Raw genomic sequence first — 14,811 nt, 5'->3', positions numbered from 1 at the left:
AGACTACTTGGGTGGGAAGGTTTCAAAACAACGGTCATGATGTTTCATAATGTGAAAAGAAAAAGGAATAAATTCTAAACTCTGCCTGTAACTTCCATAAATATATACTGAAGTAAGCAAAACAGTTTACTGATCAAAACCACATATAGCTTCTCTGTACTAATATGTAAACATCTTTATCTTCCAAATTCTACATATGGATCCATATTTGTAAAGTTAAAAGTAGTCATTCATGTTTATAAATTCTCATTTAAAAAAAGTCTGTCTGCAATTGCCTCCTGTTTATCAGTCATAATCCTTGACTCCCACCAACATTTATATACTGCACTTAAACTTAATTTAAATGTTAATTTCTGGCAAGCAGAGTGCTTTGCCTGAGATCTTTAAGAGTTCTCTTCATTATAATCCAAGCTCTGAATAGAGAGATGCAGGCAGCAGCACTATTTGCCCTTATAAGAATGATATAATGTGGTTATTTTGCAGAAATGTTCAAGGCTGGTTTTGGTATATACAGCACCAATTCAACATTTCTGCCTATCTGGGTTACACTTAAATTATGTTAGTAAGAACTGACCCATCAGTTTATCTGATTTTGAATAAGGTAGTTTGGGCCTCTGTAAAAGTCCTTCTGGAGTTTTTATGGTTTTCAGCCAAGCTGTTTGCTGGACATGTTGCCATTATATTTTTGTATTGATGTGGTTGGAAATGGTTTCTATTTTACTGCTTTGGCATTTTTGTATTTTTTTGTATTTTGTATTTTTTTATTTTAAGAAGCTTTATTAATAATGCTGTGTTACATTTTTATTGCTTATATTGTTGCTTGCCACCTGGGAAAGACAACAAGAAAGAATGGAAGAATGATGAGTTTTTGTCGGAGCCAGCCGTTACAAATGGCACAGTTTAGCATAAAATAAAGACACAGAGAGCCAGCAATATTTTCAGGATGGTATGAGCAGCTCCTTTCGAACTTCTCTCTCCTCCCGTAGCTTTTTTATTATCCCTTTTCTCTCTCCAGCCGCATGGCCGTTTGCCAATGTCTCACATTACCTACATCCGGTCATGGCTTTAACCCACCCACAAACCATATAAGGTCATCACTGCCCAGAGGAAACACAACTCCATTTAAGGTCAATACATTCCAATACATTGTAAAGCTCAGAGTGCTGGTCAGCCGAGGTCAGGGGGCACCCTGCAATATTACAAGCCTTTGCCGTGGCTTTATGACTCCCACATGCCCTCTTTCTTTATTTTAGTAATCAGAGTCATATATGTCAGTACCAATACGGTTATATCGAGCGCGATAAGCGACTCTTGTGACACCGGAAGCGGGCCGCGGACTGGAGAACCATGCAGTACATATAGAGATTAAGGAAGGAATACATTGGATACAGCAACACAAAATAATGCAAATAACTACTATAATGATCACTAAAATCAATAAATGTCGAAGCCAACTTCCATCCGGAAGCCAAGAATATAAGAATTATGATTCCAAGCTGCATGGTAGGCTTCCTTTCTAGTTTATTAGCCATGCACTGGTGTCACTCCTATAGCACTGAGATTGGTCACTGTATGTTCCTGTAAGAGAACAAGAGCTATTAAAAGTGAATTTCAATGTACATTGACAGTTTGGATATATGCCCCATGATTCTTTCCCCTCTTTAATTTGAAAACAAATGGGGGCAGGCTCATGGAGGGTCAATTGTACTGGAGGCCAAAAAGTTTGCTTAGGGGATATAATATTAGTAAATTGAAAAGATCCATTGACAGGCACACCATGAAGCATTATGCCGGAATGACTGGCATACACACCCAACATTTAGAAGCATGCAATAAACTGGCAAACATAATCATATCTTGTACAAAAATATTATCCCTCCATATCTTATGATAATTTTCTCCCCTAAAAGTCTTATTCAACAACGCTGTTCTTCTAGTTCGAAAGTGGCTGAGCCGTGGATACTGCTCAGGTGAAATATGGTGGTTTCAACTGGACAGGGTCATCTGCTTCTCTTCCTTGTATAACGGTGCAGCAAAGGATGGCAAGGCAAATGGTTAGGAAGGCAAACACTGCCAGATGCAGCTCGTGTGCAGCACCTCTAGGTGGCGCATGCGGAAAGGTTTCAATGCTTCACCCACAAAATGTTGACAAAGTGTAGGGGAGTTCCGCATGCCTTGAGGCAGGACAACCCACTGATATCGCTGGGTGGGCTGCAAATTGTTATATGCTGGCAATGTAAAAGCAAACCGTTCCCTGTCTGCTGGAGCCAGTGGGATGAAGATGGTTCAATGTGGCCGAAAGTCAATTGTTCAGAAATAAGCTGGTCAGAGATAGCTGGTGCCGCTGCTGCGGATTTTTCTTTTGGTAGAGGCCACTGTTCTACCCCCACTGGGGTATCGGTGATCCTGGTTTGCCACACTGGAAACAAGTTGTATCGGTGGCTACAGGCTGGTTTTCATTTAGCGCTGCTGCCAGCAGATGAGCCTTGTGGGTGGCTGTACCTACAGACCGACAAATGCGAAGCATGGCTGCTGTGTCTGTGGCAGGATTGTGTATTATCGGTCGTAACGCAACCTTACAATCCTCATTGGCATTTTCAAAGGCCAATTGTTTGATAATTATTTGTTTGGCTTCAGGATTTTCAATTTGGCGACTCACTGCTGTAAGCAGCCTGTCCATAAAGGAAGAATATGATTCTCTTGCCTCTTGCCTGATTGAACCCCACCTTGATTGAATACTGGGTTCTGGGATTTTTCTCATTGCTTGTTTAGCAGCAAGAGCAGTGTCCCTCAATAAGATTTGCAGCAGTGTGGCTTGCACTGAAGCTTGAGCGAAGGGACCACGCCCCAACATGGCATCTATGACGTCTGCGAGGGTAACATTTGGATTATTTCCTCTGACTTGTTGTAACAAGGCTGGAGCATAAGCACGGCAGGCAGTTTCCCATTCGTGGGCAAACAAAACACCAGCTGATGGGGGTAACACTGTATGGGCCAAAAGCTTGATGTCCTCTGGAACCAAGAGCTGGGCTAATGTGGCTTCTAAAAGCGCCTGCGTATATGGGGCTTGGAGTCCATTGGCCTTTACTGACTGTTGCAGCTCTCTCAAGATCTTAAAGTCAAAAGGTTGGTGTTGGGCTTGGGTGCCTGCCGGGGCACCAGCAGGGGGCACAATAACAGGGAATGCCATAGTATCCTGAATTAAGGAGCAGGCAAGGACTGCACGTTGAAAAGGGGTAGCTGGTTCTGCCGCTGAAAGAGCAGGGTCATTTCCAGCCAGACCACGGTATTTTTGCAGGATTGGGTCCTCTGGTGAGGAACTGTAGTCCGGAGGTTTGGGGTCTGGGGCTGCTGGCAAGGCGAGTGCTGGAACAGATGGCAGCACAGCAGGCTGAATTAAGGAAGCTGGAGGTTGTGTTGGCAATGCAGCCATGGAGATATTTTTTGGTAACAAAACCTTGCACCATGGCGTAACAAACCTTGCACCATGCATTAAGAATCCGAACACCTATGCTGGGGTGCCCATGAAAATGTGCCCCAATCTTGTCCCAAAGTTTTAATTCCCAAGTCCCATCTGCAGGAAACCAGGGGGAATGCTCTTCGATGGCCAGAATGAGCTGTATCAAATCACCCTCTGGAACTTCCAATTTGTTGGAGGAGAGGAGAAATTTTAAGTCTTTTAAAAATTTCTGTTGGGGAGTAGACAAAGAGCTGCCCATTTGTCTAAAATCAATATAAAAGAGAGATCGAACTCACCGGGATCTTTTTAAGATGATTAGCGCTTGCAACCCTTGCTGGGCGTGGTGAGCCGATGATATCCTTTGCTTGGATCGAAAAACCTCACACGGTTTTCTTTTAAAAGCCTCAGACGTATTCTTTTATTCAGCCTCACACGGTTTTCTTTTAAAATCCTCTTAGTCTGCCTCAGACTGTTTTCTTTAAGTTGCCTCACACGGGGCACCACTTGTCGGAGCCAGCCGTTACAAATGGCACAGTTTAGCATAAAATAAAGACACAGAGAGCCAGCAATATTTTCAGGATGGTATGAGCAGCTCCTTTCGAACTTCTCTCTCCTCCCGTAGCTTTTTTATTATCCTTTTTCTCTTTCCAGCCGCATGGCCGTTTGCCAATGTCTCACATTACCTACATCCGGTCATGGCTTTAACCCACCCACAAACCATATAAGGTCATCACTGCCCAGAGGAAACACAACTCCATTTAAGGTCAATACATTCCAATACATTGTAAAGCTCAGAGTGCTGGTCAGCCGAGGTCAGGGGGCACCCTGCAATATTACAAGCCTTTGCCGTGGCTTTATGGCTCCCACAAGTTTTAAAATTTCCTAATGTACATTCCTGACCTCTGTTTTGGCTTTACCGGTAATTTCCCTCTTGCTAGGCCTAGCAAACTGAACTATTGCTATCTCTCCCTTCTTCATCCTCACAAGCCCCCTCTTCTGGCCAGGCCTCATTTTAGACCTTGTACTGCCTGTGTACCACAATTACGACAGACCCCCATCTTTGCAGCCTGTTCTTCAAAGCCATTGTTTCAAGATGCTGGTAGCTCTCAGGAACCACTTCCCACAATGCCACTCAAATGCGCGACAGTATCTTCCTTCGTTTCCTGGGACTGTTGCCTCCTCCTGCCCAGTAAGTCCTTGTGGAAGGACGTGTGGATCCAGAATTGGCCTCCACAGTCACTTACGGACTCATTGTTAAAACTGTGTTTATGGAAGACAATCTTATTCAGCTATGAGTGATCGCCAAAGATAGTTTACTACTCATCTTAGGGCCTTCCCACACTTACCACTTACAGTGGTATAGTTGTAGTCTGAGCCAACATTTTAAAGAGGGAATTTGTAGTTGGTAGTCTGCAGCTTTGGTCCAACGCTGCTGTTATTACAGAGTTAGTGTAACACTGTTGTTGTTACAGAGTTAGTGTGAAGTTACCCTTTTCATGCTAATGGCAGGTTGTGCCCAAATTCAGAAAAGTTCTGTGGCTGTAGTGACATCCCTTGGAGGCCACATTTAGACTCTGGGCCCTGTTTTACATATTGGTGGATGATAAACAGCATATGATGCACGGGACAGAGAATCATAAATAAAAGCATGTCTATAGGGTAAAATTAACAGGAAACTTTCAGGATAAATCAGCTCTCAGAAACTTTTGTAAACAGGAGTCTATAGTACACCATTAGCTAAGACAGGATTTAAAGGGGAAGAAAAAGCAACTCCATTTTTTCTTCTTCTAAAAATACATAGCAGGAACTATTGCAAAAATTATTGTAATTTTTTTGTGCTTACGGGCACATCCACGTATTTGGAAGCTGCCTTCACCTGAAAGAGAAAAATAGCCAACTTTAGATTATGCTTTCGAGCTATACAAAAAAAACACAAACAGGGAAGCAAAATAGGACAACTTAGCAGTATTACTAAAAAATAAAAATGCAGTAATTATTAGACCAATTCAATGTACATGGCACTGAAGGATAGATTCTAATTAAGCATACTGAACCACTTAGAAGATAAAACCTAACTAACTATAGGCCACTTGCTAATCTCCCTTTCCTGAGCAAGGTTGTGGAGTGAGTGATCGCAGACCAGATCCAGGCGCTTCTGTAAGAAACTGATTTTCTGGATCCATTTCAATGGGAGTTTAGGCCCTGTTTTGGCACAGAAACTGCTTTGGTCGCCCTGTATGATGACATCTGTTGAGAGGCAGAGACAAGGGAAACAGGTCCCTGTTAATTCTTCTTGATCTTTCAGCGGCTTTCGATAGAATCAACCATGGCATCCTTCTGGAGCAACTGTCTGAACTAGGGGTGGGTGGCACCACTTTGCGGTGGTTCCAGTCCTACTTGGATGGTCGTTCCCAGAGGGTGTTGCTTGGGCTTTTCAGCCCCTTGGAACCTTCAATGTGGGGTTCCACAGGGCTCAATCCTATCCCCTACATTGTTTAACATCTACATGAAACCGCTGGGTGGGGTTTCCCAGAGGTTTGGAATATGTTGTCAGCAGTATGCTGATGACACTCAGCTTTGTTTCTCCTTTACATCTATAGGTGAGGCAGTGGAAGTGCTGGACCAGTGTCTTGCCTCAGTAATGGACTGGATGAGAGCCAACAAACAGAAGCTCAATCCAGATAAGACTGACGCACTGTTAGTGCGTGGTTCCCTAGACCAGGTGGGTGGGAATCGCCTGCTCTTGATGGGTTACACTTCCTCTGAAGGAGAATGTTCGTAGCCTGGGGATACTCTTGGACCCTTTGCTGTTGCTCGAGGCTCAGGTGGCCTCAGTGCCTTCCATAAGCTTCAGCTGGTGGCCCATCTGAACAAGGATAGCCTAATTACTGTTGTCTATGCTCTGGTAACCTCAAGGTTAGATTACTGCAGCGTGTTATATGTGGGGCTGAGTCTGAAGACAGTTCAGAAACTTCAGCTAGTGTAGAATTCAGCAGCCAGGTTGCTCACCGAAGCAAGACAGTTTGAACACATTGCACTGATCCTGGTCTGACTGCACTGGCTACCAGTTAGTTTCCGGGCCCAATTCAAAGTGCTGGTTTTGACCTATAAAGTCTTAAATGGCTCAGGACCGCAATACCTCAAGGGATGCCTCTTTCCATATGAACCTACCCGGACCCTGAGATCATCTTCTGAGACCCTTCTTCCTGTGCCTCCTTCTCGAGAGATCCAGAGGGTGGCAACATGAGAACGGGCCTCCTCTGCAGTGGCTCCCCATCTGTGGAATGCTCTCCCCAGGGAAGTTTGCCTGGTGCCTTCATTATACACCTTAAGACGCCAGGCAAAACCTTCCTTTTTTTTAACCAGGCCTTTGGTTGATTTGATTGACATCCTATGTTCTTTTAAAATGTGGGTTTTTTGGTGTGTGTGTGTTTGTGTGTGATTGGGTTGTTGTTTGTATTTTGATTATATATTTTGAGGTTTTATATCTTGATTTTATTCTGTGAACGACCCTGAGACCTCTGGGTATAGGGTGATATATAAATTCATTAATAATAATAATAATAATAATAATAATAATAATAATATGATTTTAAGACAAATATTTGGTACATGCTTTAATAAAAATTCCAGAAATACAGAACAGAGTACTAGATGAATCACTAAAGATTTGTTTCAGAAATAAAAACTTGTCCCTGTGGCTTCAGTGGGATGATTCCTTTCTTATTGCTCTGTTGGGTTTGGAACTTCTGCAGTGTGTCTTCATCCTGGGCTGCCAAAGTAATATGAGAAGCCCCATGTCAGATTGGGTGAAGGTCATACTGCACCTCCATCCATGTGGCCTGGAGCTTCTCACAGAACACTGGTGGCAGAGGAATGGCTACTACCTCCACAGTCAGAGAACAGATGCTTCTGAATACCAGCTGCTGGAAACCGGAGGAGGTGAGAGGGCTCTTTTTGTGCTCAGGTCCTGCTAGTGGGAGCCAGTGTGGTGTAGTGGTTAAGAGCGGTAGACTCGTAATCTGGTGAACCGGGTTCGCTTCCCCGCTCCTCCACATGCAGCTGCTGGGTGACCTTGGACTAGTCACACTTCTTTGAAGTCTCTCAGCCCCACTCACCTCACAGAGTGTTTGTTGTGGGGGAGGAAGGGAAAGGAGATTGTTAGCCGCCTTGAGACTCCTTAAGGGGAGTGATAAAGTGGGATATCAAATCTAAACTCCTCCTCCTCTTCTTCTTCTTCCCATAGGCATCTGGTTAACCACTGTGAGAACAGGATGCTAGACCAGATGGGCCATTGGCTGGATCCAACAGGCTCTTATGTTTTAATGCATTGCAATGACTCCCATCCAGTGCTAGTTTTCTAGAAAAAGAGGAGCCGGAACTCACCACAAACGCTTCCCTTGTTCTCTCATAATGACAATGGTGCCCACCTGAGAGGTGCCAGAAATGAGTTCCAGCTGATAAAGAGCCCTGCTCCCATCCCACCAGAATAATGTAAGAAAGGGCCTCTGGCTGGTATGGAGTTGGGAACAATGACTTATGGGCATTTGGTATTGCAATCATGCCTTCAGCATTATTAATGTCACAAGCTCTTCCCTCCTTTCTGTGGCCCTTCTCGGTAGGCAATGTAAAAGCAAATGGGTTATCTCTGCAGCTGGCAACAGAATGTGTTGTTGTTGTTGTTGGGGGGGGGAGTCCATGAATTTCCGAGTTAACATATCTAACGGAATGGTTTCCAGATGGACAGAGAGACCCTTTTGCAAAGGTACCATAATGCATCCCATCTGCAGGGCTGAGAATTTCTATAGCAAGCATATATCTAATTAGAATAAATCACTGATCAGCATCCTTGTTTGGGTTCTAAATGCTCACCTGCTTCTAAATATTTCGAAAGCTACAGGTAAAATAGCCTAAATATTAGACACACACGCAGGCACACACCTGCATCTTGCGATGAATAAATTACATGTTCCAGTTGGGAAATGCATTGTTTGAGACTGCAAAGCAAGGAACCACTAAATAGGACCACTAAAATCAAGCCACGTGCAGTTAAAAGGTATTGGGGGGGGGGAATCACTGTCACACACCTATTTTAAAAATACCCTATTCAGGGAAAGTTAGAATCAAGAAGGCATAATTTATAAATTGAGATGCAGGTGGCGCTGTGTTCTAAACCACAGAGCTTAGGGCTTGCCGGTCAGAAGGTCGGCGGTTCAAATCCCCTTGAAGGGGTGAGCTCCCGTTGTTCGGTCCCAGCTCCTAGCAGTTCAAAAGCACGTCAAGTACAAGCAGATAAATAGGTACCACTCTGGTGGGAAGGTAAACGGCGTTTCCGTGTGCTGCTCTGGTTCACCAGAAGCGACTTAGTCATGCTGGCCACATGACCCAGAAGCTGTCTGCGGACAAACGCTGACTCCCTCGGCCTATAGAGTGAGATGAGCGCATAACCCCAGAGTTGTCTGCGACTGGAACTAATGGACCTACCTTTCTTTACCTTTAATTTATAAATTACCATGGACTTTGAATTCCAAAAGGATTTAAGGTGAACCTTTGGATGGGCTCTGCACTTTGCCACCATCCCTCCCTTCTCCTCTAATATCAATGGAAAGCCCAGAATGTAGTGGATATTTATGAAATTCTGACCCCCCCCGGGATTCTTGCTCCCTTGCCTAAAAAAAGTAGTCAAGTACCTACTGCTGTGCCTTATAGCACATTATGCTGGATGTGAATGTGCACTGGAACGCATACGAGTGCTATGTTACTCTTCAATATCCCCCACCGTCCCTGCCTAGGCTGCGTGTCCAGCTGCCACTTATTATTTCCCCCTGACAAAAAAGTAAATTGGACAGACTCGAACATCAGGAAGGTTCGAGATCATTGTCTCCATCACTGGGATAATCAAACCTGGCAGGTGACTGCAGCATGGTACAGGTGCATCAGTGGGCGGGCCAGAATGGCTCCACTAAACAAGCCACACAGCACCGACCGACCCTCCCTACCACCTTGCCCCTCCCATTCAATGGTATTGCCTCCGCTGCCAGGAGGCCAGGTGCAGGGGTGCCAACGTGAATGGAATATTGTGGGAGACCAGGTAAGCCCTGCCCCACACATGATGCAGTGCACACACCCCATTTGAATGGCATTGCCTTTTTCGGGGGGGGGCAAGCCCCTCAAATATTTTATTGGAGGGGGGCAAACCCCCCATGGTCCCTAGGAGCTGGCTCCTATGGCCAAGTGCATAGCAACCACTCCTGAAGCAAAGGCATATTGCTTTTGATATGGAAGGTATGATGTAGTGATCGTGACCAGAAGCCATTGACAGCCTCATCCTCCATGAATTTACCTAAACCCTTTGAAAGACATTCATGCTGGTGGCTGTCAGTACATCCCGAGAAAGCAAATTCCATGCTTTAACTATGTGCTGTGCGAAGAAGTACTTTTTTTTTTGTCCCGAATGTTTCAACATTCAGCTTGATTCGGTGGCCCCGAGTTCTAGTTTTATGAGAGGCCTATTCCATTTCTTCTCACCATGCTTGCAAACTACAAACTTCGCCTTTGTTTGAAATGGAAAAGCCCCAAATGTTGTAACCTTCCCAACCTCATGATCACTCTGGTTGCCTTTTCCTGTAACTTTCCCCATTCTGCAACATCACTTTTGAGTTAAGGTTGTAACCAGAGCTCTTCACCCAACCCAAAAGTGTGGTCACACCACAGATTTGCATTATGATATTGGCAGCTTTATTCTCAATCATTTCCCTAATGATCCCTAGCATGGAATTTGCGTTTTTTAAATGACTAAACTTAGCAGAGGAAGGAGAGCAGGAGGGAGGCCTGTCTCCCCCGCAGAGACAGCACATGCAGTATTGCTTTCCTCAATACATTCTTTCTGTGTCACCCCTGTGAGGCACAGGGGCCCAGTTATGTCACCCCTTGCCTTCAGAGCTGGCAGCTTCTAACCATTTTTCAAACACCCTCTGTTGTGGAGTGTTCCTTCAACTTCCTCTCCTCTCCCCTCTCCCTGAAGAAGAAGAGTTTGGATTTGATATCCCGCTTTATCTACCCAAAGGAGTCTCCAAGCAGCTAACATTCTCCTTTCCCTTCCTCCCCCACAACAAACACTCTGTGAGGTGAGTGAGGCTGAGAGACTTCAGAGAAGTGTGATTAGCCCAAGGTCACCCGGCAGCTGCATGTGGAGGAGCGGAGACGCGAACCCGGTTCACCAGATTATGAGTCCACCGCTCTTAACCACTACACCACACTGAGAGTCCTCTGGGCAACCACAGTTGCCAGCCCTGGCCTTTGAGCTCCTCCCCCTGTCCCAAAGAGAGGTGCCTCCTCACACTGCTCCACAGGGGCCTGGGAAGCACCCCCTGGCCAGTCCCAGAGGCACCATCCGCCTGGGGAGCTTGTAGCCAGGGCTGCTGCAACAAACAGCTGTGCAAGCCTTTGGGAGGCAGAGATGTGAGAGGGCATCAGAGGAGGGAGGGAAGGAAAGAAAGAGGGACAGAGGCCAGTGTTGCTTGCGGCACCCCTGACTATCATTCAAGGCACCCCAGGGTGCCACAGCATAGTGGTTGAAAAACACTGCCTTAGAGATTCCTAAACCGCAACAAAGAGCAAAACGGCAGCACTGTTATTTAAGTGATACACAGTAGGCTGGGGCTCAGCGTACTTGTGGGTCCCAACTCTTTAGTTGAAGACACTATCCCTCCCCTCCCGTCTCTCTTTCTCTCTCTCTTCATTCAATTTATATCTGCCTCCCTTCCTCTCAAAGGAGTCCAGCGCTTCAAATACATCAACAACAATAGCATCAAAGACATTCTGAAAGCATTTTAAAACGTTCAAAAAAACTGTTAATCGCATTCTAATCTAGGATAGCGGACACTAAATGAAGGTTAAGTAGCAACAACCATAAAAACAGTAACTGTTTGTTTGAGGACATACTGTAGCTGAGAACAATTTGTATATCTTAAAAACTAATGGAAATAACCTACAAAAAAGTAATAACTTAGTTACTGTTATCTCACTGACATTAAGGTATTTGTATACACAGCAAAGGAAGAGAGTAATACAATATGTGTTTTGCTACTGTAACAAAACTAGAAGCAGAGAAAATATTAGAGACCAGAAATAAGAAGTCATGGAACCGCGGCAAAATAAAAGGAATATTCGCCGCAATTGAGATATAATATGGCAATGACTCAGTCTGTCTTCCACATTGCCTTCTCACAAAACAACCCTAAGCTTCTCCCCCCCCTAAAACAACAACCAGCCAACCACAACTGCTTGTTTTTCTTTAGTGTAAAACTTGGCTACATACATTGCAATTTTCATGCTGCCGGATGTTGTGTGATCTCTTTGCTAGGCTGCAGCTCATCAGGAATTATGTGACTTTTCCCATGAAATTTCTCAGTTTATGACAAAAATTTGTGCCGAACAAAAATAAGATTGCCAGTAACCTGTCCCGGGGGTAAAATACACTCTCTAGTTTTAATTAATGTAGCAGTAATTCATTCCCCACTCTCTTGTTCAAAGTGAAGAGATGCTTCAGATGAAATGAATCTTGAGCAGCTGTCATCAGCTTGGTTGCAATTCTTTTCTTTAGGCAGAGATACCCATCTAATGACTGGACTTCCAGGTCCAAGAAACACTATTGACTGTAGAAAACATCTTTCTCCAGCTCCTTGACTAAATGTAGAATGATGTTCCATTAAGGGGGGAGGAATCCAAAGAATATTTTATAATGATGTGGTTAGTGAGAATGCTATTAAGACAACTGATGCATTAATTTTAAGCTGAATTTCACAGCAAGAATTGAAAATGAGGATATCCTACTAGGTGATAAAACGGCTTGTCATAAGACCCCTGGTGACATGTCATTTTCTAAGCAAGTGGACAATGTTTGATAAAAGGAGTTGGTAGAAGGCTGGGTGTTTGGAGATTTTTTTTATAAAAAAAATAAAATCTGACAATGCTATTTGAAATGATTTGTTTGTATAGTGAAAGGAGAAGCAAATGGACTATAATAAGAACAATGCTTCTTGTTATTCTGCATTAAGGATGATGCTACAGACTTAGAGAATTATGCTACCCTGCTGATGCTTCTTTTAGGCATAGTGTTGTAAGCATACGGGATAACTCCCCAAAGCTCTGTAATATTTTGCCCAGTCTGGATGCTCAGTTCTTGCCTTGCTAAGCTACAGTCTAGCAGCTGGGAGCAAACAACAAGACCAAACATTTCTTTCTCGCCCTGTCCCCTTGCCTTTCCTTTCTTGGTGCTTACAACCTAGTTTAATTAAACCAGTTAGTAACAACTGTGTTTGAAATAAGGAGCTATGGTTTAATACCAGAATATTAATATTCAAGCTCTAGTTTAAGATCCTTGTTAGCGAACATATTCATCTGAGGCTGTGTACACACAATACCTTTAAAGCACTTTCAAAACACATTCTTTCCTTCAAAAAATTGTGAGCACCAGAGCCCATAAGGCAAGGCAACCACCTCAGATGGCAACATCTACAGGAGCAACAGAGCTCAAAGCTGATCAATAAGAGCATGTCTATCATAGAATAAGAGAAGTGGAAGGGACTACAAAATTTTCTTCCCCACTTGTTACTGGTGGATGCACCCATATTCTCCTGTGTGTTAAAAGTTAGGAAGTGGTAAAGTTCCCCACATGTGGTTGGCTGCCTGGCTGAGTTAGTAGTTTATTGTTTGTGATGTTGCATGGGAAAGGTATCCAACTTGCTTGGATAGCTGTACTTAAAACTTTCCTGGTTTGGATGTCACAGGAAACTGTGGTTTAACAAACCATTATACCTTCCTCAAAGCTCAGTTTGCGAGGGGAGGAAGGCAAGGGGGTGGGGCGTGGGGGGAGTGAACACCATGCTCATGTTTCATTGGAAATGTTTACACCTAAACCAAGTCTATATCTCTGTCTTTGAACCCCATTATAGTTAATTGCCCTGATCCAGCAGTTCATTAAAGGGACAGAAATTCTGATCTATATACAGACCTCCTCCATACATCAACATGGGAACAAAGGAGAATAGGAAGCTGCCTTATACTAAGTCTGACCACTGGTTCATCTAGCTTAGTATTGTATATTCTGATTGGCAGAGTCTCTCGAGGGTTTCAGATAGGGAACTCTCCCAGCCCTGCCTGGAGATGTCTGGGATTGAACATGGGGTTTTCTGCATCTGGTAGGCCACTGTGAGAACAGGATGTTGGACTGGATGGGTATATAAAAGTAGGGAAATAGATAATGAACACTTCCCTCTCTGACTTTCATCTTGCCTTTAGGGCAGCAGACATGGTTCTTCCTTTAATCCGCACAACAACTCTGTGAGGTAGGTCAATCTGAGAGATGGCAGCTAGTCCAAGGTCACCCAGTAAATTTGGCCACTGAGACGGATTCACACTCAGGTCCCGTTCCTCCTCCCTGACTAGCCACCGTAACACACTGGCTTTTAGTTGGCAGGGTTCTGGAAAGGTATACAGCCTCCTTTATTATTTTGGTACTTCTTAATATATTCATTATATTTATGTGCTCTTTTTCACCCATCATGGAACTCAAGGCGGCATTTATACAGTTCCCAGGAACTGCTTTTCCACTGGAACACTGACCAAACCCATACCTGCTGGGCTTCAGCAAGACAGTTGTTATCAGATAACTTCAGACCATGCAAGATGTTTCCTTGTGGTTTTAACCAGAACCATCCTTCAGTCCATGAAAAAAACTACTTTTAAACTATGAACATTGAATTGAAAAGTGCAAGGAGCAAAAAGCAGGGACAATTGGGTGGTTGGATGAAGAAGGCAACTTACAGTAAATGACAGGAAAGAAGAAAACAACGTCCCTTCGTCGTATCTGGATAGTTTGGCCAAGACTCCTTCCAGAATTGTGACAAACTGGAGGAACAAAAGGACATATACTTCAGTTGTAAGAATAATCAAATCACCCTGATTGCAACTGAGCAAATCAGTATTAAGTCCATCGGAGTAAAAAGGGATTTCAAAGTGTATCAACCAGCTTCTAGCTACGTAGATTGCTTGTAGAGATATGACACTTCAATGACGAGATAAAGAACTCTATCCTCTAATTAGCAGGGAGGAAAGTCATTGAAGATTAAGAAAAGTCAAGTTGTATGTGTGTGGGGTAATCTAGTTGACTATTCTGGAGTAAAGAGCTGATATTGTCTATAACTAAACATTTGTCCTAAATTAGCATGGTGTCATGGAATACATTAATAAAGAGAATCAAGTATAGCCACTGACTTATTTTTCTTTTGGCATCACCAAGCTTATTAGCTATTATTAATAATAATATAAGTAACTGGAAAGCAGTTGCT

The 14,811-nt window shown here is 43.8% G+C and overlaps 1 protein-coding gene across 8 annotated transcripts in view; it reads right to left on the bottom strand.

The window, feature by feature from the left end:
- The window catches only part of CADPS (calcium dependent secretion activator), a 348,154-nt gene that overhangs the window by 45,522 nt on the left and 287,821 nt on the right, over window positions 1-14,811 (bottom strand). For all 8 annotated transcript variants that reach the window (XM_080995634.1, XM_080995627.1, XM_080995631.1 and 5 more), the window contains 2 exons: window positions 14,288-14,371; window positions 5,304-5,336 (listed from right to left, as the gene is read on the bottom strand). In XM_080995634.1, the coding sequence (XP_080851760.1) occupies window positions 5,304-5,336; window positions 14,288-14,371 (117 nt within the window). The remainder of the gene's footprint in view (window positions 1-5,303; window positions 5,337-14,287; window positions 14,372-14,811) is intronic.

This window comes from Podarcis pityusensis (genome assembly GCF_964106645.2).
Source record: "Podarcis pityusensis genome assembly, chromosome: 2".
NCBI classification, from domain to species: Eukaryota; Metazoa; Chordata; class Lepidosauria; order Squamata; family Lacertidae; genus Podarcis; species Podarcis pityusensis.
This window is presented reverse-complemented; position numbering and strand designations above follow the sequence as displayed.